Consider the following 27,829-nt stretch of genomic DNA (forward strand, 5'->3'; position numbering starts at 1 on the left):
TATATCCCAGCCATGTTAAGTGAATATCTCCTAATGTTCTTCAGTCATGTAAACTATATCTCACTTTGTCCTGATAATTTTGTTTCATTTTTTGTCTTCTTATTCTGCCCAAAGTAAGTATTTTAACAGAAGGCAGTACCTAGCTCCATGACTTGCAAAAGTTCATGTATAACTGTGTTTGGGTGACCTCCTTTTTGACTCAAATGTGCATTTGATTTCCAGTTATCAATACACATACCAGATTCCAGCCAGTGACATTTAATTATCAATTAAAGGTGTCAACACTATCTGAATTATGTTATGGCAGACTAAACTGTATCTGGGCTGAATTCTTTGCAATAAGGCCAATAAGGTCAATTTGTACTAGGGTTGTGGATGCATTCACTTAAGTCTTAAATTAGTTTTGGAATCCAAACTGAGAATAAACCATGCTATTTTGGACTGGAATGAGAATGTAGATTCTAAATATTTGAGAGGGATGTCCCATACAGAAACAAAATCTAAGCGAAATTACAAAATGCCAGTCAGAAAAAGGAAAACAATCATTTCAAAGAAAACATCTGGAAAAGTTGGCTTGGTCATCTTTATTTCATATAGTAGATAGAAGTGTTGGAAAATACATCGTCTGCTCTGACCAGCCCTGTTTGTTAATATTTGTCCAGTGTGTGCTAAAGCTAGAACGCTGAGTTTGACAGACGGGTACATAGCTGAGGGAATTTACAATAAGCCACTCCCCATTTACTCGCTGCCGATGCAGCGAATGTTGCCGGTGTAACAATAAATTTTGACCCCGTTGAAAAGCGACCCCATGCCCATGTTTTTTTTTTCCGTAATTCAATGAACCCAGCCACGCATAAAAATGACCCCGTTGAAATTTAATCAGCTCTAGGCATGTTCTAAAACCTGGCGTGGCCTGGCCTGCTTACTCATCATTTTGTGTAGGGCCAGGCCGGGCCAGGCCAGGCCGGGCCAGATTTTATACATAATGAGGGTAAAATCTATGAAAATACTGGAACACAATGATAGACCTTTATATAGAAAATGACCTGCATGCATAATATAAGATTTTTTTTCTGAGTTTTATTAAGATAAAACATCTAGTTTTATTGAAGGCATAAATAATTAATTTTCTTATACAAAAATCAGGTTTTCAGTTGAACTATGCATGAAGTTTTGAACAGCTTGATGTTAAACTATATGAACTGTGATGTAAGATGGAATTTCTACACCTTAAATAAAGACAAAACATAAAAAAATCATCACAAATAAAATATAATGTAAAAAATAAAATATATGTACGTTAAACTCGAGTTTGAACACACTGATTTAAAGATTCGATGGTAAACCCCACTTCTGTGCAATTAAAAAGTATATCCGATTAGTGTTAACAATGTTCCCATGCATTCAATTAAACTACTATTTTATCTAAGTAAAACTTAGTACATTAAACATTCAGTTTTATTTCGAAATAAAGGTATATCAATGTGTTCCAGTATATTCCCTGCTTGTAATTTCAAATTGTATCAAATCTGGCCTGGCCTGGCCTGGCCCGGCCTGGCCTGACACAAAATGCTGAGTCAGCAGTACGTCTTTTACCATATAGTTGTTAGATATTTTTTTGGCATCATTTACATATTTTGAAGTGATTAAAAGGGCTCGTTCACAGATTACCGAATCGCACTTTTAAAGCGTTTTTTATTTTATAATCCAGAGGAAACTGATGCAACGCATTAGATATGTTAAAAATTGAACACTGACAAAAAGGCTTAACTCTTTGAAACCGCTTGATTTTACAGCGTTAATAACGCTCTGCAGAACTCTCTTCATATCGAAGGTAGTGTACCGACTCCGCTGCCGAGTGGTCTAACACGCTGAAAAACCTTTTGACTTATAGTCGTGAGGTCGGTAGGTCGTTTGTTCCAATCCCGCTCTGCCATTGTTTTCTTTCTGCATTTTTTAGTTTCATAATACATATATATATATAGTAACATTGTTCTGTATAAATTCGCTCCCGCAAGAATGATTATCGACTCCGCCCGTGAGATTATCACGGCGCGGTAGGGCGATTATAGCATAATTGCCTGACGAAGACGAGAACGTGCACACTAACGTCATTTTCACGAAAATGGCCGCCGTATACTTGGTAGGCAAATATTTAAACAGTAGCTTAAAGCTTTCAAGGGATTAAAATAAATGGAACTATCGGTGCGCTAATAGTGAAATTAGTTTTACCATTAATGACACCTTCCGTGTTTCGGTAACGAGTACTACCCGAAACCGTACCGGGTGTTTACGTTTTGTTTTACTTTATTCGCTGAGAAATGTTAATTATTCCTGAGAAATGGCTAGGGTTATTTAAGCCGATATTCTTATGAAACTGCTTCTAGGCTTGATCGACCCCAGCTGTGCTCACAGGTCTATTGAAATGAACATTACAATCAGCCTATGTAAAACAGGAAATATTTAATGAATGGAAAAATTGCAGGATTACTTTAAATACACGTACGATAAGGTTTGCTTTTTTTTGCCTAATGCCATTCAAAAACATTTTGTTATATCTCATTTTTAAGTGAACAGTGAAAATAATTGTCCTCGGGCTAAAGCCCTCGGGGCAATTATTCCTTCCACTGGGGCAATTATCAAGCAAAAGCCATGGTCAACCATGTTTTATTCTAAAAGTGTCTGTTTTCGAATGATGGTGCAAATAAAGTTGAAAATATAATTTCGTAAGAAACTGGGGATTTAATCGCAACTACTCATAACACCGTTGACCATAATGATTCGTTATTCAATATCACGTGAAGTTAGCGGCCGAGTGGCGTGAAGTTAGCGGTCGAGTGGCGTGAAGTTAGCGGCCGAGTGACGTGAAGTTAGCGGCCTAGAAGCTTAGCGGCGTGAAGTTAGTGGCCGAGTAGCGTGAAATTAGCGGCCTAGCGGCCTGTCGGCCTAGCGGCCTGGCGGCCTACCGGCATGAAGTTGGTGGTCTGGCGCCCTAATTGTTTCTCTATTTCAAATAAATACATTAACTCATGATTCTTATGTTAAAACAACTCCACGTGATAAAGTACGTCAGAAAAGCCTCTTCATGTCATTAAATCCATGTACGTGAAGTTAATAGAAATAGGCGGCCTAGCGGCGTGAAGTTAGCAGCCTAGCGGCAATTCATTGTGTTAATTGAATTGAAGCGATTATCAACATTTTTACATAAAAAGGCGTTCAAGCAGACAACTTTTTCATAGCATTTTAACATGCCTGTTATTCTAAAACAATGATATATTTACTGTTTGTATGCACAAATTATCACTCTGAAGCGCTTTCAAGCCACGCCGCTAGGCCGCCACGCCGCTAGGCCGCTAACTTCACACCGCTAGGCCGCTAACTTCACACCGCTAGGCCACCACGCCACTATGCCGCTAACTTCAGGCCGCTAGGCTGCCACGCTGCTATGCCGCAAACTTTACGCAGCTAGGCCGCCACGCCGCTAGGCCACTAACTTCACGCCGCTAGGCCGCCATGCCGCTAAGACGCTAACTTCACGCCGCTAGGCTGCCACGCCGCTAAGCTGCTAACTTTACGCAGCTAGGCCGACACGCCGCTAGGCCGCCACGCCGCTAGGCAGCTAACTTCACGCCGCTAGGCCGCCACGCCGCTATGCCGCTATGCCGCTAACTTCACACCGCTAGGCCGCCACGCCGCTATACCGCTAACTTCATACCGCTAGACTTTAAGTGAGGAACATTGTATTTCTCCTCTCTTATGTACGAAAACGTACAAAAACGTCACTAAATACCGTAAAGGATGGGATGGCGAGGGGTCGGCCCCCCTGATATTTGACAAGCACTTCTTTAAATATGTTCATGTCCGCCCGCCCCCTCCCCAAAACACACACTTAAACTTTCGATATGGAAGGTTCCCTTATTGGACGCATAAGATACCATAAATCCACGGTAAACACTATATTGTTTTCTCTTGCATAAATAATTGAGAAAAAACGTTCAGATGTATAATATATTTTAAGTAGAGTTTGACCCCCAGGCATTTTAGTATGGATCCGCGCATGCTTAACGTTGTATATTGATGTTGTTGTCATTGCGTTTATTGCATTGCTTAAAATTCAATAACGCCTCTACCCTTATATAATACGGAATGACGTTAGGGCCATCGCCTATGAATGTGTTCATCTGAAACGCGATACTCGATAGTACGATGATAGCAAACGCGAAATCACAAAACTACGATGGTGAAAACGCGATAGTACGATGATGAAAACGCGAAATCACGAAACTACGATGGTGAAAACGCGATAGTACGATGATGAAAACGCGAAATCACGAAATTACGATGGTGAAAACGCGACAGTACGATGATGAAAACGCGATAGCACGATGATGAAAACGCGAATATACGACAGTATAATGATGATAATGCGATAAACTGTCGAGTTTTCATCATCGTACTGTCGCGTTTTCACCATCGTAATTTCGTGATTTCGCGTTTTCATCATCGTACTGTCGCGTTTTCACCATCGTAATTTCGTGATTTCGCGTTTTCATCATCGTACTATCGCGTTTTCATCATCGAACTATCGCGTTTTCATCATCGTACTGTCGCGCTTTCATCATCGTACTATCGCGTTTTCACCATCGTACTATCGCGTTTTCATCATCGTACTGTCGCGTTTTCACCATCGTACTGTGTTTTTTTCATAATCGTACTGTCGTGTTGTCATAATCGTACTGTCGTGTTTTCATCATCGTACTATCGCGTTTTATTAATCGTACTGTCGTGTTGTCATCATCGTACTATCGCGTTTTCATCATCGTATTATCGCGTTTTCATCCTCGTACTGTCGTGTTTTCATCATCGTACTATCGCGTTTTTATCATGGTACTATCGTCTTCCGATGCGCATGCGCATAGAAAAAATGTCGGTTTCAGGGGTGCATATATTAAGTCATTGAATCATGACTTCAACTGAAGCTTTTATCAAGCATTTTGAATTGATCTGAAATATTGTTCATTAAAAGTTTAAACAACGATTGACACAATAGTAGTAGTTGTAGCAGTAGTAGTTAAAGTAGTAATGGTAGTAGAAGTAGTAGCAGCAGCAGCAGCAGCAGCAGCAGTAGTAGTAGTAGTAGTAGTAGTAGTTGTAGTGTCTGTTTTACGAATGATCATTCTACTGCGACTATTATTGCTTTTGCTACTGCCACTGCCACTACCACTAACTACTACTACTACTACTACTACTACTACTACCACCACCACCACCACCACCACCACCACCACTACTACTACTACTACTACTACAGATGAACACATTCATAGGCGATGGCCCTAACGGCATTCCGTAACATAACCATTTTTCCACCTGTTTAAAAAATGACCCCATTTGTGATCAAAATTTAACGACTGATCACTTTTCAATTTTTTTTGGATGAAAACTTAATGTTGAATTCTTGGCAGGGTCACTTCTCAACGTTGAAAAATGACCCCGAGTCAATTCTCAACGTAGGAAAATGATCCATGGGGTCACTTTTTAATGGGGTCAAAATTTAATGTTACACCGGTTTAAACTACATTCAATATATCAGTTGCGATGTCCCCAAAAACGTACGTTTCAAGTTGAACTTCATAAAAATTAAAGGAGCAAAACACACACAACACTAGGTTTTACAGTATAAACACAATACGGCCAACACTTACATTTATACCAGCGTTCACGCATTGGCTGGATGTATAAATAGGCCGTGAGTCATTTCTGATGTTAACATTTCACTGGTGATCGAGAAATTAGCATAGTTTAGTTGCTTATAACAGTTGTTATCTTTTCATACCAAGATCGGATTCATATTATGTAAGTATTAGTGTTTTATATTGAATTGGTATATTGTGTTGTTTGCTTAACAATATTATAAACTTTAGAGTCTCCTTTCTCCAGAAATAGGTGGTTATTGTAACATCTTAGGGTTTTAAGGAATGAAGATTCAACACGCTACAGGACTATGTAAAATTACGTGCTTGCTATGATGCTATCAGCAGAGAAGTGAACTCAATTATAATATTAGCAGACGGTGCCAATATATTAACTTAGGCATGGTTGACAGGTTGACATTTAAATAACAATAAACATTACAGTAATATATGAATGATTGATTAAATTGATGAGACATTAAAAAATTACGAAAATAATTCCGTACGCTTTATTTGACAGCTCGTTTTGCATTTATTTTCCGTTTTATATAATTCGTTTTTAACAGCATAAAAACAGCTGTCGTGCCAGGAACGGACGTTACCTGCACCTGCTGAAACAATTCTGCACTAACTAGCAAATCTTCAACAAACAAGGTAGTTTTGATGTTAAAACGATTTGCACGATAATATTTTTTTTCTGTAACTTTTCGTGTATTGTTTTAGAAAATCCGTTTATAATAAAGATAATAAAATTCATTCCAAATTCATTTATAATCCAACTTAGAGACAATACGAACATTCTTATAAGTAATTGAAAAAATCACTGATATGACATAAATTGACATATAACATATTAAACCAAGACAGCACCATGTTGACAGAAACTCGTTAAAGAGTAAATTAAGCCCGAATGGCAGCCATTTCGCAGTGAATGTCTGCGGAACAATATTAGGAAATATGTTGAAAATATTCCATAGACTTAAAGCTGCACTCTCACAGATGAACGTTTTGACAATTGTTTCATTTTTTGTTTTGGAACGAGCCATTTTTTTCGAAAATCCTTGGAAACCAGTTATATTAGACTGCTGACAAAAACAGATCACAGATTTTTATATTCAAGTTCAAAAATTGATGTTAAATGCATTTTTCTTAAACCGTTAGTAACGGTTTAAGCCATAAAACATTAATTTTCGAACGGAAATATGAACATCTGTGATCTTATCTTTTGTCAGCAATCTTTTGTCAATGTTGGCAGATATTTACGCAAAAATTTGGTCTTTCCAGGACAAAAAATAAAAAAGTTGTGAAAATGGTCAATCTGTGAGAGTGCAGCTTTAAGGTAGATAATTATATAGGTGCATAATTGTCTTCTTTGGGTTTATAAATAGGAAGTTTTACACCTCTTTGTCCCAGTTTCGATCAACCAAACAGTCCATTTCATGGATGATTTAAGGTCAATGTTATAGTTTTATTAAGCTAGTTAATTTTGTAAATGTATAGCTAAATGGATCGGATCACTATCAAAACATATCTCACCAGTCTGTCCGCCACAAAATGAGTTTACATATCTAAGTATGCCATTTAACAGATTTATAAGTATGTTTACGCTCTGTATATTGCAAATAAAATCTGGATTTAAATCGGACAATGAGCTTTATATCATTTCAAACTTTACATATTATTGTTATAATTATGTAGCTTGGTAGAAAATCATTCCATGATTAAAATCAGTTAAAACAGGATAAGTGAGGCTACATTGAGGATAAATGTGAATGCTAATAAAAAGTCTAAAGTCTAATTGGAAAACCCATTGATAAAGTAAATAAGAACAATCCTCAAAACAAGATGACTATCCTATCGATGAAGAACATTAAGTGTTTTGCCAAGTATTAAGTGTCAAATAACTTCAATCACATTATATTAATACTAGTGCTTTTGTTAGTATAGCGCAATTAGTTATACACTCGCTTCAAATCATTGAATTGACTTATTTATTGATAAATCTGAAATAAATGCCGATGGGCTTTCAAACAATTGCACAACGTTTAAAATTGATAAATGTCAGCGATTGCCAAAGTTGACTTATAAACACAAGAATGCGGTTTTCAACTACCTGAAATAGTGCCCTCACTTCTTAAACCCTTTCCCACTTTTATGTATTGCTATCTCGCAATCGCCTAAAATCTTGATTAGTAAAACATTTTCTTCATTTTTTTTAGCGAAAGAGATAATTTTGTTTCATTATTATCAGTAATTGAGTATTTTTTTTATAATTTTTATTTATTTTCTGTTTGTAGCTAATTCTTGGCGATCGAGTGTTGAAGAAAGTTTGTACTTATATCTAAGTAACTTGAATAAGGAAGTAAAGGTTTGTATACATTGCAGAATATTTCGCGCCTCCCACCTACACGTAATATTTACTAAGCGTTTCTAAGACAACGCGTTCAGTGACGACTTCTATCCCGCAGTATTTCGCGGCATGTCGGAAATATACTGGAAGGGATACTTTAAGAATCACGTAAAATCTATACTCATTTGATTGATAGAAATGCCATTTCGCACGGACACTTTCATTGACGACCTCCATAATTTACATTACAAAAATGACAGGAAAGTAGCATGAACGGTTTTGAGGGAGGGCATGATGTCCCTGATCTTTATATTTAATGATTTATTTGGATGTTATGAACAAAAGCTTGTGAATTTCAATCTATATAACCACCAATAGAAACCTTATAGCATTGATGTGCGGATGTTAATGTTTACAGACCGAGATTATTATGGGAAATAGTGGAGGAGGAAGCGGTGGAGGCGGTGGAGGTGGCGGTGGGTTTGGAAATGGCACTGGAACAACAAATACCGGGGACAAAGATTCTGCCTCTAAGTCCCTACGTGTCAGACCCATTATACTGGACCTGTTTCATGAGGCACGAAGACCGGTTAATCTACTGACTGCATGTGGCAATGAAAGAGTCCCCTTTATATAGGGACATTGCTCTACATAAACATAAACAAATTATGATCGCCAAACAAACATTAGATTTTAAATGAATATAAATACGTTTTTACTATCAAAACTACATCATGTACCCCTCTGTCATTCGTTTGAGAAAATAAACTCAATTGTTTATTGGTTTTTTCTGTTATTTACTGAACAATAAGTCACTTTAATTTTCTCTTCATCACGCCGCCAACAAAACAAAAATATCAGCACATAAGGGTTTGCCATTTGATCGCTTTTAAAATGTTGAAGCAATGAGTCTTTTTAAACAGATTGGACCAACTTTTACAAGGGTTCCTTGTAATAAATTGTAAATTATGTTGCATCGAAAAAAGTACCATGCTATAACAAGAAAGGGTTATTGCGTACATTTAAAATGCTTCTGGATATTCTTATAATAATTCTGTTTTCTACAAAAAGGGATGCAAGTTGGAAGTTCGGGGCTATTTTTAATAAAATGCTAATATTTATGCTAGGATTAAACGCAGATACGTGCTGTGTTATTTATTGAATTTAAATATATTTTTGAACATTTTATTTCATATGTAGCACAAGTATATTTTATAACAATTAAAGGTTTCAAAAACTGAGAAAATCGAGATACTAGTTCTTCATTAAACATAAATTCTGCTGTTAAGATGTTGATAATTCTCTTTTAAAGTGTTAATAGACCAGATTAGTCTAGTCGGATTATAGAAGAAGAAGAAGAAGAAGAAGAAGAAGAAGAAGAAGAAGAAGAAGAAGAAGAAGAAGAAGAAGAAGAAGAAGAATGAGAAGAATGAGAAGAAGAAGAACAACAAGAAGAAGAAGAACAAGAAGAAGAAGAAGAAGAAGAAGAAGAAGAAGAAGAAGAAGAAGAAGAAGAAGAAGAAGAAGAAGAAGAAAAAGAAGAAGAAAAAAAAAGAAGAAGAAGAAGAACGTTTATTCATCCAGATGATGAGTTTGAAATAGGTCAATATGACCCCTGATCAAACATTTCAACAAAATACTATGCAAATAACACAAAGACGAACAGACACATACATGTACATTGCATTTACCAAATTGTTATTTGACTAGTGGCACATTATGGTTTAATTGCCTAACAAATGTGTAATAACTAAGTTACTAGTGAAAATATCACAAAAATAAAAAATAGTGAATGGTGACCTTATACTTCGTGCTTCGTTTGGTTACTTTTTCTTTTGGTCACATGATATTGTTTACTTCCTGGCATTTAAACAAAACACGTGGATAAACAAAAACAACAAAGGAAGACAATGTTAAAAGAGAGCAAAATACATATTAATACACATCGGATATATAAAATAAATTCAGTTACCGTATATATATGTGCATTAACAAGTATTGGATATTTCAGTGAAATCTTAACATACGTCAAATTTAAAGAGAGACGACTCATGATATGACAGTGCACACTGATATATACTCAGATAAGTTAATAATATGTCAATCCTATAATCATAAACTGTTAACGATACCAACCAGATTTAGATTGCAATTAACAGTTATATAACTGTATATGAATGAAAGTATATTTGTTGACTTATATCATAAAATATTTTTAATTCCATGGTACATGGCCTAGATACTTCGTGGAGTATTGTTTAATTTCAGTGTGACCAATCTATATCAGAGTCCTCTGTCTAATAAATGTAATGCTTGTTGATAAAACTAATTATAATATAGTAGTCAACCGTCTTATTTCAAAAGCTTTATATACATAAACAGCAATATTTCTAATTAAATTAATATTATTTGACTTTAACATACCAATACACTTAAACATATTTGGTCTAGTTGTATAAAATTTCTTGAGGTATTGTTTTCGAATTTCATCATATAACTTGCATCCAAATAGGAAGTGGTACTCGTCCTCTAATTTGTTACATGAATTACATACTCTTTCGTTTCTTGGTATATTAGTCCATCTACCAGTTTCAATATTTAATCTATGTGATGACACTAACAATCTTGTCAGAGCTATGAGACATTTTTTAATATCAACATGATTCAGATAATCACTTAATTCAAAACTTGTAAAAACCCTGTAGAAAGATGCTCTTGTGGAATTTTCTATTCTACCATACCAATTTTGAATAAAAGTGTCCTTGACACGTCGTTTGAAAATATTGATAAAAGCATTTACATTGCCAGCCCCTTGTGCAAGCCATACCTCATGAAAACCAAAATTGCATAGCATATTCCTTAACATTGATACCCAATTAGTAATTCTAGGATTATTTTCAAAATCATGAAGTAATACATTATACATAACTTTAATATACTTTCTGTCTTCACAATTTAAGATCTTAAGCCAGTACTTAACTGCCAGTATGTCAATCTTTGCGTGTACATATCAAGCCTACCTAACTCCCCATATACAAAATCGTTCTGAGTAGACACTTTAACACCCAAGATAATTTTACAAAACATTGTATGAATTCTTTCTATGATGCTGGCTTGTGAGAAACCCCAAACTTCACAGCTGTAAATCAGAATAGGTTTAACTAACTTGTCAAATAAATCAAGGACATGTTCAACTGATAAATCAGTAAATTTAAACAAAAATCTCTTTAAGTTGTAAATTGCTTTTTGAGCTTGACCAGAAAGAGTTTTTTGACATTCTACCCAGGATCCACCAGACGTCAAAACAACTCCAAGGTAGCAATATCTTGAGATAATCTCAATTTCAGAGTCACCATAGTAAAAATGTATATTGTCGGATAATCTCCCCCTTTTCTAAATATAACTATTTTTGTTTTATCTTTATTGGCAGTTAACTTCCACTTCGAGCAATATTCATATAAAATATTTAAATTATGTTGCATATCTTCACTAGTTTGAGCAAAAATAACAATATCATCTGCATACAGTAACATAAACAATTTTATCAAAGAAACATCAATGCCTTTTGCTCCCTTTAGAAACAATTCATCTTCCAGATCATTAAGGTATAATAAAACAAGAAAGGACTGAGACATTCACCTTGCCTCACGCCTAATACACTTTCAAAGACTTCTCCGGTCTCATTTAATAGTTTTACTCTAGATTTAACCTGTAAATACATGCTTTTTATGACCTCAAATAACTTTCCTCTAAGTCCTAATTTATACAAATTGTACCATATGTTTTCCCTAACTAAATAATCGAACGCTTTAGAAAAGTCGATAAATAAACAAAATAACTACTGCTTATTATTGAACACATGGCTTATCAAACTATTTAATACAAAAATGTTGTCAATTGTACCCATTTTGGCACGAAACCCAGCTTGAGCTTCAACGTAAATATAATTACTTTCAGCCCATTTATTAAGGCGTTCATTAATACATTTTGTAAATAATTTACCAACAACACTTAGTAAGGTTATACCTCTAAAATTTTTAACATCCTCTACAGAACCTTTCTTGTGAATTGGAATAATGTATCCTTCACTCCATTTGTCTGGAAAATATCCCATGTTGATAATTTTATTAAAAAGAGTCAGCAGTACCTGACCTAATACATCTTAACCATGAAAAATAAATTCGTTTATGATTTTATCTGGTCCTGAGCTATATGAGTTGTGTTACACAACTTTCCGGAGCAACATAATGCTAAAGAATGACCTTGTACATTTACATATACGAATAGAAGACAAGCACAAAATAATGTCTCTGGTAGCCTCTTAACAAAATACCAGAATAAATTATTACGTGTTAATAGGAGGAGAAATAATCAATGATAGACATGATATTTGGACTGGAAACGAACCCACATAGGTGTCATATACTGATTGTAACAAACCTGCAAAGCAAATATGAAGTTTCTGACTCTAAGTATGAAAATCCTGAGTCTAAGAGTTCTATAGTTATTGAGCGGTCACGAAGTGTGACAAACGGTCTTGTGACCAGCAACGCGTTTTTCACATAAAGGTCACTATGACATTGACTCATCTCAAAACTAGAACGGGTCATCTACTAATCATACGATGATTGAAAATCATTGGCCCATGCGTTTGTTAGTTATTGAACGGCAAGCGTTTCTCACCTCAAGGTCACACCAACTTTAACCTATTTACTACTGTAATAAACATCAGTAGATTTGTAGACACTTTCAGTGTAGCACTGTTATGTTAAGGTTATCATCAGAGGCAAATGCGCCAAGAGTGGGCCTTGAATCGTGCTTGAATCAACTGAGCTGTCTGTACATGTGGTAATTTTTACCCACTCAAACTTCAATCCTCCCACTAATATCCAAGGCTGATTTTGGCACAATTTCTAGTTAAAGTAAAGTAAAGCGGGGGTATTGAAAAGTCCGCCTAGTGTGGGGCTCAAACAACCCAAGAATGCCAGAACAATTGCACAGCTCGCTAATCAACTGGCTAACCCAGTACCTGGTGCTTAAACACATACACTTTATATCTTCCCTGCTGGACTGAGTCAACGTTTGATGATATTGAGAAACAAGATCTCCACACAACAATCACTAGTCGATACCGGAAATTTAACTATCATGCGTCCGATCTCCGTTCTTTATAACACAATAGATTACAACATTATTGTTACCACGGAATGTCATTCATCTGCAACGGATCTTTACTTTACATACACGCGGTCGGAAACTTTGTTGACACACCTTCTCTGAGTATTTATTGAAGGTTATTTATTGATAAGTTTGTAGTAGGTAACATGATTGAAGATTTACAAGGCTTGATTTCGAAATCGTACACAGAAGCAAACATGTGTCTTGTTGTACGGAACTTTGATGCAAAGAATGCTTCTTTTCAGCTGATCCTCTAAATTATGTATTTTATTTTCTGGAACTTTGATGCAAAGGCTGTAAGCATTGAATAAACTATATTGCTTGATAATCGTATTGATCGGCTTCGAAAGGAATTCTTTCAAAGGTAAATGCGTTATGATTGTAAACCGACCACGCTCAATATGGGTTAAGAATTATGAATTGAAATACATGTGCTTTGATTATAATATATCATAAATGCATGGAACACAAATTAAAAATGCACTTTTACACCAAAATAAGATGTACAGCATTGGTTTAAAATACGAGTGTCACTTTAACTGCAACGTAATGTCCTTTTCCAGTACATTACTAAAATAGTTATTCCAATATAGCTATTTTAAATTAAGATTTTGTTTAAAATACGTCAAACACCTACTAAACGAATACAGGTTCTATTTCGGAACGACTTGTTTATTTGAGTTTAGAAAACGAAGCCGCTAATTTCCAAGCTTCTGAAGTAGTCCCTTGAATGTATGTTCTTTGGAACAAATATTAACCCAATTATTGACTTTCTGAAAGCTAATGTGAAAGTTTGATATGAACATAATTTTGTTGTATGTTTATTGTTTGTTGATTGTTCTTTTACAGTATATCTCATTAAAGGCCATGCAACTGTCAGTGAATCGTTTAAATGGACACAAATGTGGTAAAATGCCTACACACGCACTTCCTGATGGTATTTTGTGTGAGATGCATGTATGTCTATTGAAGTGTCGTACTTCTCTATAATTTATGTGTTGGAACATATGCTTACGAGAGGAATGGTCTTAGTGTGATACTCAGTAAAGATTTCATTTAACGTTTCTTGTTCAGTTAATAAGTTGACATGCTTGTATCAGTATTGTGGTAGGATTTACCTCAATTATGACAATGGCGACTTACATTATGTCACCAATGTGACGAACATTTCCGACTGTTTACAAAATCCTGGGAACAAAAACACGAAGGGAATAGTGAGTCTATGTAAAATTGATATGCAAGTTATTATATTAGACTGAGACTGGTGAGGCAACAATATCGAATATCTAAACAGACTGATATTCGGCTGTTTTTACAAATGTCCATATATTCATTGATTGAACCAACTCTTAAAGAATTTTTACAAGTTAGTTAGCGAAATTTGCTTTAAATATCACTAAAGGGACAACCTTTTAACGAGTATGAACAAGTTGATATTCGCGTCGTACCAATTTTCACCAGGACCATGAACACAGAACGGAGGTGGACATGAAGCAATGTAATGATATGGAGCAAGGACGTTAAGTATAGCGACGATTAGTTTTTACTTCAGCTATTATTCCTTATTGTTGGGACACATGTGAAGTATTAGTAAACAAGAACAATCCTGCAAAGAATTCCATTGTGCTTTAAGGTCCGTTCCAAAATATCGTTCGCCATTATTTATTGTTTAACATGTTTAATTAATGCGTATTGTGTTGTTTTTGTTTGTTACGTGTTCGTTTGTTTTCATGTTATATAAGAAACGCAATTGATAGATATTAAGGGTATGAGGTTGAGAACTCGTAAACCAGTTAAACTAGAGAAACCCCGTTCCGCAGACCCTCCCATGTAATATAACGGTGCCTGTTGTTGTTTGTCTATGTTGTTTCGAAGCGTAGTGCGCCTCTCGTTTAGTGTATCTAAGGCCTTAACCTGTGCCTCTAAAAAGCCCTTTCAGATGTCCAGATATTAAGTGTATGCACAACTTACCCATTCAATTCGACAAAATTGATATTCAACAAACGCTTACTTAAAACGTGCGCGTAAAGAACGTTTTTCTTTCTACGATGTATTGCGATTTTAGTGGAAAAGATCGTATTCAAGCTTGAAGCACAGACATATAAAGACCAGTGATTTTGATTGCAATCTCATTTTGAAAGACTAGTAGGCGTATGAAAAGGAATTATTTTCTGCTGAGGGTTGTTTTTCACTAACTAATATAAGTACTGTCGTAAGCTTGAAGTACAGAAATTGAACCCCAGCGAGGGAAAGAGAGACATAATGAAAATATTAAATCATTGAAGTTCAATATAGAACTAAAACGAATGAAAGTGCAAAATATAAGGTAAGTGAATGAATGTACTGATTATCAGTTGATTCGAATGAAGATATAAAAGGTTGCAAGTATATTACACCTAAATGTTTCAGTTTGTTTTAAGTCGAATTGTTCTCCATTTCTTTGTATGTTCAATGCAACAACTCAAAAACTGTTTTGTTACACAAAACCCAAAACCTCTATATTTATACGCAAGATCTCTATAGCTGAGTCTGTATTTCTATGCAAGAACAAACTTAATAACAGCTTCTTTTTTTATATCATGATCTTTATGCAAGAAGATTATAACTGCTTATATTCTTAAATCATGAACTTAATGAAATAAGTCATTAACAGTTTCCATTTCTCTCGGAAATGCATTTTAAACACTTCTAATGATACATCACTGAAAATTATTGTTCGGAATATGATTTACGATATGTATTTTCAGAAAAGAGCAGACTGTCCAGATGTCCAAAATATTCTGTATCAGCTGAAATCTATTGACTTTTGTTTCAGTAAAAATCTTATACATATCTAGTCGTCAGCATTGGCAAGTCATAAAAACTTAAGTTATCACATACATACCCCCGACAAAGCCGCTTGAACACATGAATGGCTGAATGACATGTTTTCTTATTAACAACATGAGCATATGCACGATAAAACTCGCCGTTTAATTTTGTTTTTGAAAATTGAAATGACAATTCAGTCACAATTTTGGTCAGAACGACTAAACTGTCACACATATCCAAGGTTCACGGTTCGCCATGCTAAGCAAAGTTCTTCTGCAGTTTCATGAGTGAAAGGCAATGCTTTTGCGGGCTACATGTGTCATATTCTTTTTCGAGCCATTTGTAACTACAGTAAGTCATGGGTTATTACTTACGTAACATATTGTGGAATGTCACACAAGTTCGAGAAATACCATTCTGACAAATATTCCTATGACGTTCAATGGTTGTATGTGCCATACGTATTGGGTAAATGACGTGCCATGAAGGGACGAAAAGTGTCTATATAGCCCCATTAATACACGACCAAGTCACAGCCTGGACAATTATAAAAACTTGGACGTTTTAAAAAGGGCCTTTTCAGTTTTGGTTTGACTTAAAGACATGGGTTGTGCACTCTACACGTAATCTTCTCAAAATGAACATGTGTGCGAATTATTAAGTCCCTATGTTGAACTATTTTCAAACAAATGCATAGGTTGTAACCACAATTGCAAATATACTGCCCAATGAATGTGTTGTTATACAAATGTCGTGCATTTCAGTTAAGTTCAAAGTAATTCAAAACCCCAGGTATGACACAAGAACTGTGATAAATTGTGCAAATGTGTATGTTATGCTAAAAACAAATGAATTTACGATTTTAATAATTTAAAATTTGCGTCAAGTCTATATTGCACAGTACCGCAGTCACTAACTTTGCAATTAAGCTTTGATTTGCTTCAACATTTCTGACAACGACCGCAGAACATACAGTTTTCATTTATTTTTATTTCCAAATATATATCATTTTTAAAGAATTCCTATACTTGCAGTACGGAAATTGTAACATTGCATACACTAGATAAAATTTAATGCAAATACATACAGAATCAACAATGATAGTGAACCACAAACACATATTAGCTGAAAAATTACAAAACAACAAATTACATCTATTACAAATTGTACTTCTCATGAATATATTCAAATCAGGTTTTACTTTCACAACAAAAAACACAGTGACTTAAACCCTTTATAAAAACAAACTCCTTGCACATGTATATGACTTATTTAGGCTACGAGTTACTTTTTTAAAATTGCGCCAAAAATTGAAAATAATGTTACAATTGATTTTATCAATCACTTTGAGTGTTCCAGTGACATCCAAAGCCGGATATATGGGATGTATACATGTAGCGCCTTAGCTAAGGGTTTCGGTTTCCAAAGCATGTACTGAACTTATGGCTCAAAGATGGAAACGGAAGTTGATATATGAGGCATCCATTCGCGTCGTACAAATGCCACCAAGACCATGAACACAGAACGGATGGTGGAAATGAAGTAATGTTATGATATGGAGCTAGGACGTTAAATATAGCGACGATTAGTTTTAACTTTAGCTTTTATTACTTATTGTTGGAACAAAGGTGATGTATTCGTAAATTAGTACTGTCCTGCAAAGATTTCCATTGTGCTTCCAGGACCGTTCCGAAATATGATTCGCCATTATTTATTGTTCAACATGTTTAATTAATGCGTATTGTGTTGTTGTTTTTTGTTACGTTTTCGTGTGTTTTCATGTGATATAAAAACGCAATTGATAGATATTCAGAGTATGAGGTTGAGAACGTAAAATGTAAAAGATGGAGACGGAAGTTCTGATATATGAGGTATCCATTCGATTCTTTCAATGGTTCGTCTCAAAGTGAAGATGATCGATTTGATGGTTGGATGTTTGATCAAGTCTGTCTTTAATAATTGGACTTTCAAAATTTCGACAAATGTTCTTCATTTTGGCGAAAATGTCTTTAATGTTTGTGCTCAAAATTATGCTATTCCGAACGTTGCATTTCAAAGCTTTGGAGTGCTTTGAAAATTGGTTTGCAATATCAATAAGCAATGCGCCAGGTAGTGACAAATTTTCAAATTCCATCTCATGAATACACATATCGGCGCATTGGTCGACAATTTTTTCTACTCGAGTGTTCTTGAATCGCAGTATTTGCAATGTCTGCAAATTGCTTGCATCATCTAAAATGAGCGAAATGAAATCCTGTTCACATCGCTCAAACGATAGTTTTGACAGCCTGCTCCATTCTTTATCCCTGAGAACCATTTCGATTCGACCCGTGGTTATGTTAACCAGATACAGTTCTTCTATTGAATCTGAACAAACTGTTTTTACAACAGATTGAGACATTTCATCAACACGAAGTATCGACAGATTTTCACACATGGATAAATCAGTCTCGTCTACATGAACATTCTCTAGACTTAATTCACGAATGCATCTGGTAAATTTAGCGTTTTCTGGAAGATGAAGCTCTTTTGGCGGACGTATTTGCTGTTTCGGTTCAGAGGTATACGTCCAAAATATTTCTAAATTTTCAGTTGGGATTTTTTCAATCTGCACATCTAAGGTCAGCACATCGATGTACAAACATTTTAGATTCGTCATATGTGACATGTCTAATACCTTATTTTCGTGCGAATTTAATGCTTCAATGCGTAGGTCTTCCATATCATTGCAGTTTGCTAAAACATCTAAAACAGCCATTCCTTGTTCTGTAGACACATTGCGCACTATCATTTGTTTTAGTCTACATGACTGTGACAAATCAAACTGTCCATTCAGTTCAACATGAACAAGACTAAGCTGTTCCAGATTGTTTGTAAAGGTTGATGACATAGGAACTGAAACAATCAGTGGTTTAATCGTATTTGCTATTGGTTTACTATAGTATACCCATAGTTCACTTAGGTTTTCAGCCGCAATGACTGCTTTGTTCATTTTCACGTTTACTATCCTAAGGTGTTCGAGGTCTTTCATTCCAGATAAGTCAATTGTGGCATTGTTTGGATACTGCAATGAATCTAATCGTAGCTCTTTCAAACGGGTTAAATGCTCAAAGTTTTGAAAACATTTTGCATTGTAGTCCGCACTAGAAGATATATGTTCTAATACTAATTTCTGCAAGTTCACACACTCTGACAAGTCGATGGCAATGTTTAGCTTCACATACATGACACTCAATTCTTTCAGTTTTGCAGAAAAGTTTCCTTTTAGTTTTAGCTCTAGCTCTGTTGGAAGCCAAGTTTGTTGGAATTGGGTTTCAAAGTACATCCAGAACTGTTCTAAATTTTCTGCGTTTATTTGCACGGAAGAAAAACAAACATTTTCTAATTCAATATTAGACAAATGAGTGCATCCTGTTAGGTCTAAATGCTTTTGCTTTAACTCCACATCATTGATGAAAAGAAATCGTAAATGTCCACATGACGGTTCCGTTAGTGTTTCAAGCATCAATGTATCATTATTGCCAGTAATGATAAGAGTCCGTAATGATGTCAACTTAATATTATCTCTAAATTCCACATCTATGTCTTTTTCTCGTTCAGAAGATATCAAATGCAATGTATCAATATTATGCATATTTTGTACCACCAATGGACAAGGCGGTCCCGTGTTTTTTTTTCTGTCTATAAGCATGTGTTTCAAAACAATACCTGCTTTTAGTGTTCCACTGTTGATGCATTCCTCAAATGCCATAAGCACAGCATTCTGATAACTGATCAATTCATTCTCGTGATATTTTCCATCCCTGTAGAAAACTCGTTCAATTGAACTGTACATCTCTGAACACTTTTCTCCTTGCTCATTGTTCATAACACACAAGAACGACATCATGTCGGAGGATACATTTGCTTTGAAGTATGATTCAAAGCAATGCCAATGATTGCTGTTCAAAGGCAATGTGGAAATGTATACACATGCTAGCATTTCTTCATATGTCTTGTGCAAAAATGTATAAACCATTGTTTTTGCACTGAATTTGGTGGAAGCAGTTCCTGTTATGAGACCAGATGTTAAAAGAAAGATTTGTTCATCTTGGTCCAGCTTGTCCTGTACATATAGGCTGACTAAACTATCCTGCTTTTCAGATTGTCGCAATATGTCGTCAAATGCTAACCGTCCTAGATTGTAGACGAATGATGGTATGCTGTTACATGTTTCAGCTTCAGCAAATCCCGTTGGCAGGATGATTCCCTTATCATGATCATTTTTTCTTAACTTTTCAAAGCTTGTTGGCGCTTTCTCTTCTGCGAGTTTAAACATCATATCGACTACGTTGGCGTACATATGTGTTCGTGTCTTTCCTAGTAAGTGGCGTTTTGTTCCTGTTGTATTAATATCATAGCGATCGTGATATATGCAGAGTAATTGCAAAGCTATGAGTGGATTTGGCAATAGATTCTCTAAGTTCTGTTCTGTGAGAACAGTGAAAAACTCATCAATATCACGCTTGAGGACAGACTGACTATTTAAGCAAACATTGGCGTGCTTTAAAAGTTTGTGTGTACTTTCAGAAGTCATTTCATCAAGCTGGATTTCCGTGTATTTCGATGTAGGCATGCCCAATGCACCAAGTTTCCAAGGACGGGAAGTGCAAATAATTGTGTATTTCCTACATTCAAGCGGAAACATGAACTTAGACAAGTTTATCTCATCTAAACCATCTAATATGATTAAACTATGTTTTTCTGTCAAGTCGTTTTGTAAGATTCGTTTGTTGTTTTCATTATCCCATCTGTCATCGATGTTGTTTCGCAGATGACTAAATATAATGTCTTCAACATTCAGATTATTGCCTTCGACATCTTTAAGACTGACAAAGAAAAGGTAGTTAAACTTTCTTAAGTATTCTACGTCATGCAAGTAATCTGCCTTCCCTTTGAATTCTTCTAAGAGGTAAATGTCGTTTTTCTTTACGGCGCACCATAAACGAGCTAAAAATTTGCAGAACGAGGTCTTGCCCAATCCAGCATTTGATGTGATGCAGCTAAATCTTTTGCGCCTGTCAAGTGGATTCAACAGTTGCTCTAGACTAGTTATTGGTTCTTTTTCATAACTGGCATATCCAGTAGCCAACCTCATTGGCAAAACTTTAGAGAGCGTTGGTGGAACGTAAAACGCATCAAGGTCTGGATTTTCCTTTTGAAAAAATGGCCCCAGCGTCAGTTTTGTATTTTCCGAGAGATTATACTGTACAAGGTTGTATTCTAAACCTGTTGAAAAAAAATAATTATAATCATGGCATGTATCAACGAACTGAAATAAAACGCTCTTTATTAAATTAAGTCAAAGTAGTTTAGGTTTACACATTTGCAAATCTCACGATTTGAAAGAAAAGAGAACAACTCTTTTGTTAGCATTAATATCCTATTTTATGGAAACTCAGTATCGATGCCTTTCTACGATAAACAGCATTTTTAATATTACGAATTTCTAAACGATTGTCCCGAAAACCTGAACAGAACAGGAGAGGCTTGTCAAGCAGTATATTACATAAGCTTTGTCAGAAGCATTTTGAAGATATGATTAAGTTGATTATGTAGTTTGCATTGATTCACAATAGTTGACTAATGTGACGACAATCATTCCGCCGTTTAACAATGGAAAACGTTTCCATGAGACTGTCCATCGTGAGGTTTGATCAACTTATGCCCCCGATCCAAACACAAGAGGGTAATGCTCGCCCTGAATCACTCACGTGGAATTTGTGAAGATTTTTTATTATTTTAAAACATCTGTTGGCCATTACACAAGCTTGACATATAGAAAGTCATTAGTTGGCGCCTTGGGAGTTCGCTGGATATATTTGATATTGTCAAGGATATCGATTAATTTTTAGGGACCAGTTCATATATTGCAGGAAATATGATGCTATTTCCCTCAATGAACGATAAAATGTTATAGACAGTGTAATTTAACAAGAGACACACGAGAAACTATGCTATACTGGCAAGGATCTGTTGGTCATCAAATAAAATGCATGTAACCATATGTTTTCAGGGGAGACCAATGCTAAAATATGTATACCCAACTCTCAGTGCAACGTTGTATCCCTTAGCTTTATATCATTTTTAATTCAGAGAATGAAGACATATGTCCTTAAGACAATTGTTTTGCTTTTCAGGGACCAAGATCCAGTTATACGAGAGTCACACATGGCAGATCTCGCAGTGTTCGAAAGGGACAGATCTCTCAAAGATATTTAATTACTTTATAAGTTAAATTTTGATACAATCAAATCAATGACCACTTTATCGCATTCGCATGACTTGTAATTGTTTACAGACGCCCGGACGAAGGACTCAGGGACAACGCAAACGCTCTGATGGCCATTAGAGCTTACAGATGAAAATTCTTATTGATAACGGAGTCTAAAATTATAAATTGCTTTTAAAAGTATTAATTTTGTTTACATGTACCAGCATTTCCTTGAATAGTTAAAGGTTAAAAGGTACCATTACATTTTCCTATATGTTTCCCATCTCCTATGCAGTAAACGTTTTGAAAAATAACATCATGCTTAATTGTTCGTTTGGCAGTTATGCATTTTTATTCCAGGTTCATAATGCATTATCTTTAAATAAACTTGTTCCTCATATATTTTACTAATTACAGTTAAGCGTGTTAACAAAAATTTAACTAAGAGCAACAAGTATAAAGATAGTACACCATGTTTCATTTATCGTAAGTAATTGCATTGTGTGACATTGATACTAAAGTGTTTAAAACTTGATATATCCATATATCCATCGACAAACATGCATTGTCGAAACATTTGTCTAACTGGCACATTTTCTTATTTTAAGGAACTTGGTAATCCATAAAACTTTACCTTCTAACTCTTTGAGACACCGTCCTTTGCAAGGCTCTTCTCCAAGTTTTTGTCGTTTGGCTGGGGTACCATCCGACATGGTAGCAAGATATCTTCAAATCCTCTGCAAATCAATGAAATGTGTTTAGGGAAGTTCATTGGACGCGAATTTATTCAAGCAAATTGCTAAATTTTGCAAAATGATCATTAGCATAAACATGTTTTGAGGTAAATGATTAGTGTTTTGCTAAATTTGTACAAAACATTTGTTTTATATTTCATTTGTTTTATTCTGCACTTATTTGCAAAGGAAAGAAGACCAAACTTGTAATAAAAACATAATATTTTAAGACTCGGTCCTTTAACTTTTGTGCAAATGCACCTATGGTCCAAACCATGTTCTTTAACAAAAGACAAAATATTAGGCAAATTAAGCACTAAAGTGCCGACACCGAATAGGTAAAAATACGGTCTAAAATACGAACGCAAAGCTGAACATGTCCTTCTACGGATTAAGACTGTCGTCTGTAGCATCATAGAAACCTTGTTTTGTGGCAATATATAGAATTTACTATTTCTCGCTTCAAATGTCACCAAAATAAAGTTTTCACGCACCATTAAAGAAAAAATGGATCACTCTCCTCAAAACTATTTAAAGACCGATTTGACTTTAAAATAATCCTAATCACTGTTCGCATATCCATGACAACCTCGAATTATCACATATCCATACGCATCTTTTTCTCTACGCACAAAAGAGTTCCACCAAAAAATACATTTTTGCTTAATTTTGTTTAACTGAGGTGGGAGAAAAAGCATCTACCATAGCCTCTCGTGTAAGATAGGTTCATCCTAACCCTCGCGCAGGGTGTTTTGCGGCAGCTCGGTAAACCTTATTTCCGCAAAATACCCTACACTCGGGTCGGAATGAACCTATCCTACACCCTCGGCCATGTAAGATACTTATAATATTTCTACTAATTCATTAGGAGGGGGATTGCGCACCAGGTGCGACCCCCACAATTTTGATTCGCTAGTGGTGTATATGGACATTTCATATGTTATCGATGTGTTTTTCATGAATATTAATCTGCACTATGTAAGTAAGTTAACACTGACACTTTATACCCGTGAAGCTTTTGATTGCATTAACTAGCTTCTTTAAAAGTAGTTTAATGGCCAAACAGAGGCGAGGATGATCAAGATATATATATTATGTATATAATACACTGCAAACAACGTTATTATTATTATTGTTATGAAATTATAGTTTGTGACACATACTTTTTATAACTGATGAACAATGTTTTTATGATATAGTTTCTTACGGCAAAAAAGTTCTGAATTAAATGCAAAGGTCTTAAACGCTGATGATTTTCTCCAAAAAATGTAATGGGAAATTCCCATTGTAAAAAAATGCTACATCTTGAACATTAACAAATAAAATCTAAATTTAATTGCTCAAAATGGACAGAGTAAATATCTTAGTAACGATATTTTTGTATGGAAGCATGTATATCTTAAATTGCATGAGCTTTCACATTGATGAGAATATGATGAATTAAAAATTAAAATCTTTATTCTTCAGTATTTTAAAGACACTCTATATAACCATCTGACATGATTAAAAAACACCTTTCTTTATTTCCTCAAAATGCTCTACAACCTAAATCAATAAACAATGCTACAGACCTGCGTTTAATCGACCATTGTAAAGTATGGTTCGGATCAGCTATAGTTTTACGTATTGGCTAGAGTTATAAATAGGCGGTGAGTCATTTCCGATGATATATTTAGCTGTATACATGTCACTTATGTTTGTTCGACTGCATAAGTTTGTTTCAGTATTATATCATTCATTGTTTTTAGTTTATTTCTGTTACGGACTTTCTTATTGTAAATTTATGTATTTGATTTTGTAATCGCATTGTGTTGTATGCATAATATCTATAGAGTCCTCTAAACTCAATTTGCAAATGTTAACGAAACATGTTTTATTATATTGATGATTCATTGAAAAATCTACGAAAATATTCCGTATGAGCTTTTTAACACTTGTTGACACGTTTTCCTTTCATTTTTCGATAATATGTTTCGTTTTTAACATCATAACATCATATCTTGATACAATCATTCGTATATATATATACTACCTGTTTAAATGAAAGTATATATACTGTTTCTCTCATCTAATAGTGATGCTATGAAAGGCTTATATCTTGTAAATGTGAATTGCGAATCAATGATAACGGGCATAAGTACATGCAAACAATTTACAAGGTGAATGATCATATATTACCTTTTCGAGTGATCTTGAAATAGATATTTAAGAATTACGAAATAATGATAAAACTTACAAAGTTCAAAAATATAACAACCTATAAAATAAACGTATAATACACATTCTTGAATAGTTGTAGAATAAGAAAACAAATTAAAGTCGAAAAGTCATTCAATGTTAATACTCACGCGTGTTATGTCCCAGCAAGCTTGGCTTGCAACCTCGTTTTAGTATGAATACATGCTTGATCCAAAAATTGGACATTTACGGATAAACACTAGCACGCCTGTTAAACGCAACATGCTTCGATACACCAAATATTTTTCATATATGTAGGTGGTGATTTTTCGGTAATAAACTACTCAAAGTTTTAATTTTTCGGAGGAATTTGAATTGAGCTTTTACAAAACACATGTATATTTCCATTATTTTAGTTTTAATTATACCAAATTAATTATAAAACAATTGCCACATCTCTAGTTACTAGATTATCTTCTTTTTCGTATTTTTTTCAACTATTTCCTATCAATATTTTTTTTTTATTTTAGTCAACGGTGCAACAGATGACTTCAAACTCCAAACATTGGCATATTTAAAAAAAAAATGAAATAATAAAATTTTGCGACATCTTCTTTTACTTTATTTCTACCGTTTTGAAAATCTAGTTTCACATTGGATTAAGTAGTTCTGTCGATCTTGTGAGATTGCTGGAGGAGAAAATGTACGCGGTAATGTCATTCGATCTTCAATTGTTTGACTATATTTTTTCTTTTTAAATATTTTCTTTTTGAAAAAGATTCGAACATTTCAGCGTGGTTCGCTCAGATGTATGTTTGATCAGTTTGTATGAAGTAGGAAGCAGACGGAGGGGAAGGGGGGGGGGGGAATTCAAAAGCGGTAAAACAGGATTACGACGCAACCTTACCCGGGATGAATTGGATTAAAGTTGGTGATTAAACTAGTGATCTTGACATTTGATTGAAAGTTTCACACATAAATGTTGTATAGCAGCGAGGAGAAAACATGTAATATACTATAAATAGCTGCATTAAATGGAGACGACGAAGCGTTCATGGGATGATGTTGCAGGACATGCATCGAAATCAAGAGTTGTTCCCCATTTTATTCTCCTGGAAAAATATGTAAATTTTCGGTGGACAAGGTAAATGGCGAAACGAATCGAGTTTGGAGGAGAGGTAGCTATGGTGTTTGAGGAGATAGAGTAGTTGGATCGGGAGGAGATATGGTTAAGAATGCCGCGAGAAAATGAAGAACTGTGGCGATTGGATGAGAAAAAGAAAACATTGAAATGCCTACAAAAAATGGTAAAACCAAATATCATTTATAACAGTTACAAACACTTTAAGTACAGTTATGCAGGATAATGAAGTGAAATGTATTACATTTCGACATTTGTCGAGCTTAAAAACGGGTGTCTTTAGAAAACTGATAAAGCTAAGATTGATGTCTGAGACAGATTAAGATGGTGAAATTTTATCCATCAGATAGTGTAATTAGTGCGCCAGCAACGTCAAAGAAGCACAAGAGTTTCTTCCTGCCTAGCTGCCTGCCTGCCTCCTGCCTGCCTACCTGCCTGCCTGCCTGCCTACCTGCGTCACTGTTTCCATTCGCGTACAAGTTTCTCGTATACGGTCAAAATACCGTAAACAATATCGTAAAAGGCGGTGCCTTGTGTTGAAGATAGCGCAGCATCCCTGCACGTGCGAAAGTTGAGACCAGTTCTGCTGTTTAGGGTTCTTTAATACATAATTATGTTACTATATATAGTAACTTATTTGTAGAGGGATTTCGCAATTATTTGCATGACTCAGCGATTATCAGTTTTGCGGCCCGGGCCGATTTTTGATCATTATTTTCAAAATAAATTTTGGCGACTGCAAAATATTGTCTTGAATAAATAAATCAAATTGTATTGATCTGCTTGAACATATTTAATATTAAAAACCTAAATGGAGGCAAACGCGAACGCATTTTAGGAAGCGTTGACATTCAAAAGAAAAAAACAAAGGAAGCGACGAAATTCAATTTACTTGAAAAACAGCAACTGTTCATACATGTTGACATTAATACGAAGTATTGGTCTATTTAAGTACAAACAGTCGTTCTACTTGCTAAGTGTTCATGTTTATTGAATGCAATTCAGTTATTCAGGACATGAACAGACAGATGTCAGTGATTTGTACAGAAAAAATCGGATATACGTGTTGTGTAATTTTCAAAGTGATCAATTGAAATTGGAATGGGAACATAAAAGTGACAATAAAATGTTGTTTGCCTGTTTGGCTCACTCTCAAAAACTAAATAACAAAAAGTAAATTTAATTTGGCAGTGAGTTAACTCATCGTAGTCAAGCGAGAGCGAAATGAAAAAGCACAACTGGATTGCAGGTAAACTTTAAACTTGCAAAAAAAGAAAAACAAACATATGTATTAAAGAGATTAATATACGGCGTAGCGGGCCGTTGAGTGAAAATTGGCCCTCGACTACGTCTCGGGCCATTATGAGTCACTCGGGCCAATTATCACTCAATGGCCGGGCTACGCCGTGTATTAACCTGTAACTAATATCTGCGTTACGCAACCTTTAGAGTGCCTGGGGCCTCTTTCTTCTTAGGCCGCATAGAGCGTCA

At 35.1% G+C, this 27,829-nt stretch overlaps 1 protein-coding gene and 1 long non-coding RNA gene across 3 annotated transcripts; one reads left to right on the plus strand and one right to left on the minus strand.

Annotated features, from left to right (window-relative positions):
• The first annotated feature begins 5,719 nt into the window (after positions 1-5,719).
• Positions 5,720-8,825, plus strand: LOC128218704 (uncharacterized). Its single transcript, XR_008258430.1, has 4 exons — positions 5,720-5,856; positions 6,260-6,347; positions 7,991-8,061; positions 8,462-8,825. It is a non-coding gene; the product is annotated as an uncharacterized LOC128218704 (long non-coding RNA).
• An 8,172-nt stretch (positions 8,826-16,997) lies between these two features.
• LOC128218699 (uncharacterized) lies at positions 16,998-25,452 on the minus strand. Of its 2 annotated transcripts, none has more exons than XM_052926365.1 (3): positions 25,368-25,452; positions 22,920-23,022; positions 16,998-21,300 (listed from the first exon to the last, which is right to left on the minus strand). In XM_052926365.1, exons 2-3 carry the CDS (start codon positions 22,996-22,998, stop codon positions 17,921-17,923), a joined length of 3,459 nt encoding a protein of 1,152 aa, XP_052782325.1. In that variant the 5' UTR covers positions 22,999-23,022; positions 25,368-25,452; the 3' UTR covers positions 16,998-17,920. The 2 variants fall into 2 exon arrangements, with proteins under 2 accessions (XP_052782325.1, XP_052782326.1); XM_052926366.1 differs by lacking the exon at positions 25,368-25,452 and adding an exon at positions 25,277-25,359.
• Positions 25,453-27,829: the final 2,377 nt, after the last annotated feature.

The sequence above is a fragment of the Mya arenaria genome, chromosome 15 (assembly GCF_026914265.1).
Source record: "Mya arenaria isolate MELC-2E11 chromosome 15, ASM2691426v1".
NCBI classification, from domain to species: domain Eukaryota; kingdom Metazoa; phylum Mollusca; class Bivalvia; order Myida; family Myidae; genus Mya; species Mya arenaria.

Coding starts and splice junctions, on each gene's coding strand:
- LOC128218699 (XM_052926365.1), bottom strand. CDS start 22,998: ATGTCGGATGGTACCCCAGCCAAACGACAAAAACTTGGAGAAGAGCCT. Junction 21,301..22,919: donor GTGTCTCAAAGAGTTAGAAG/GTAAAGTTTTAT, acceptor TTTTTTCAACAG/GTTTAGAATACAACCTTGTA.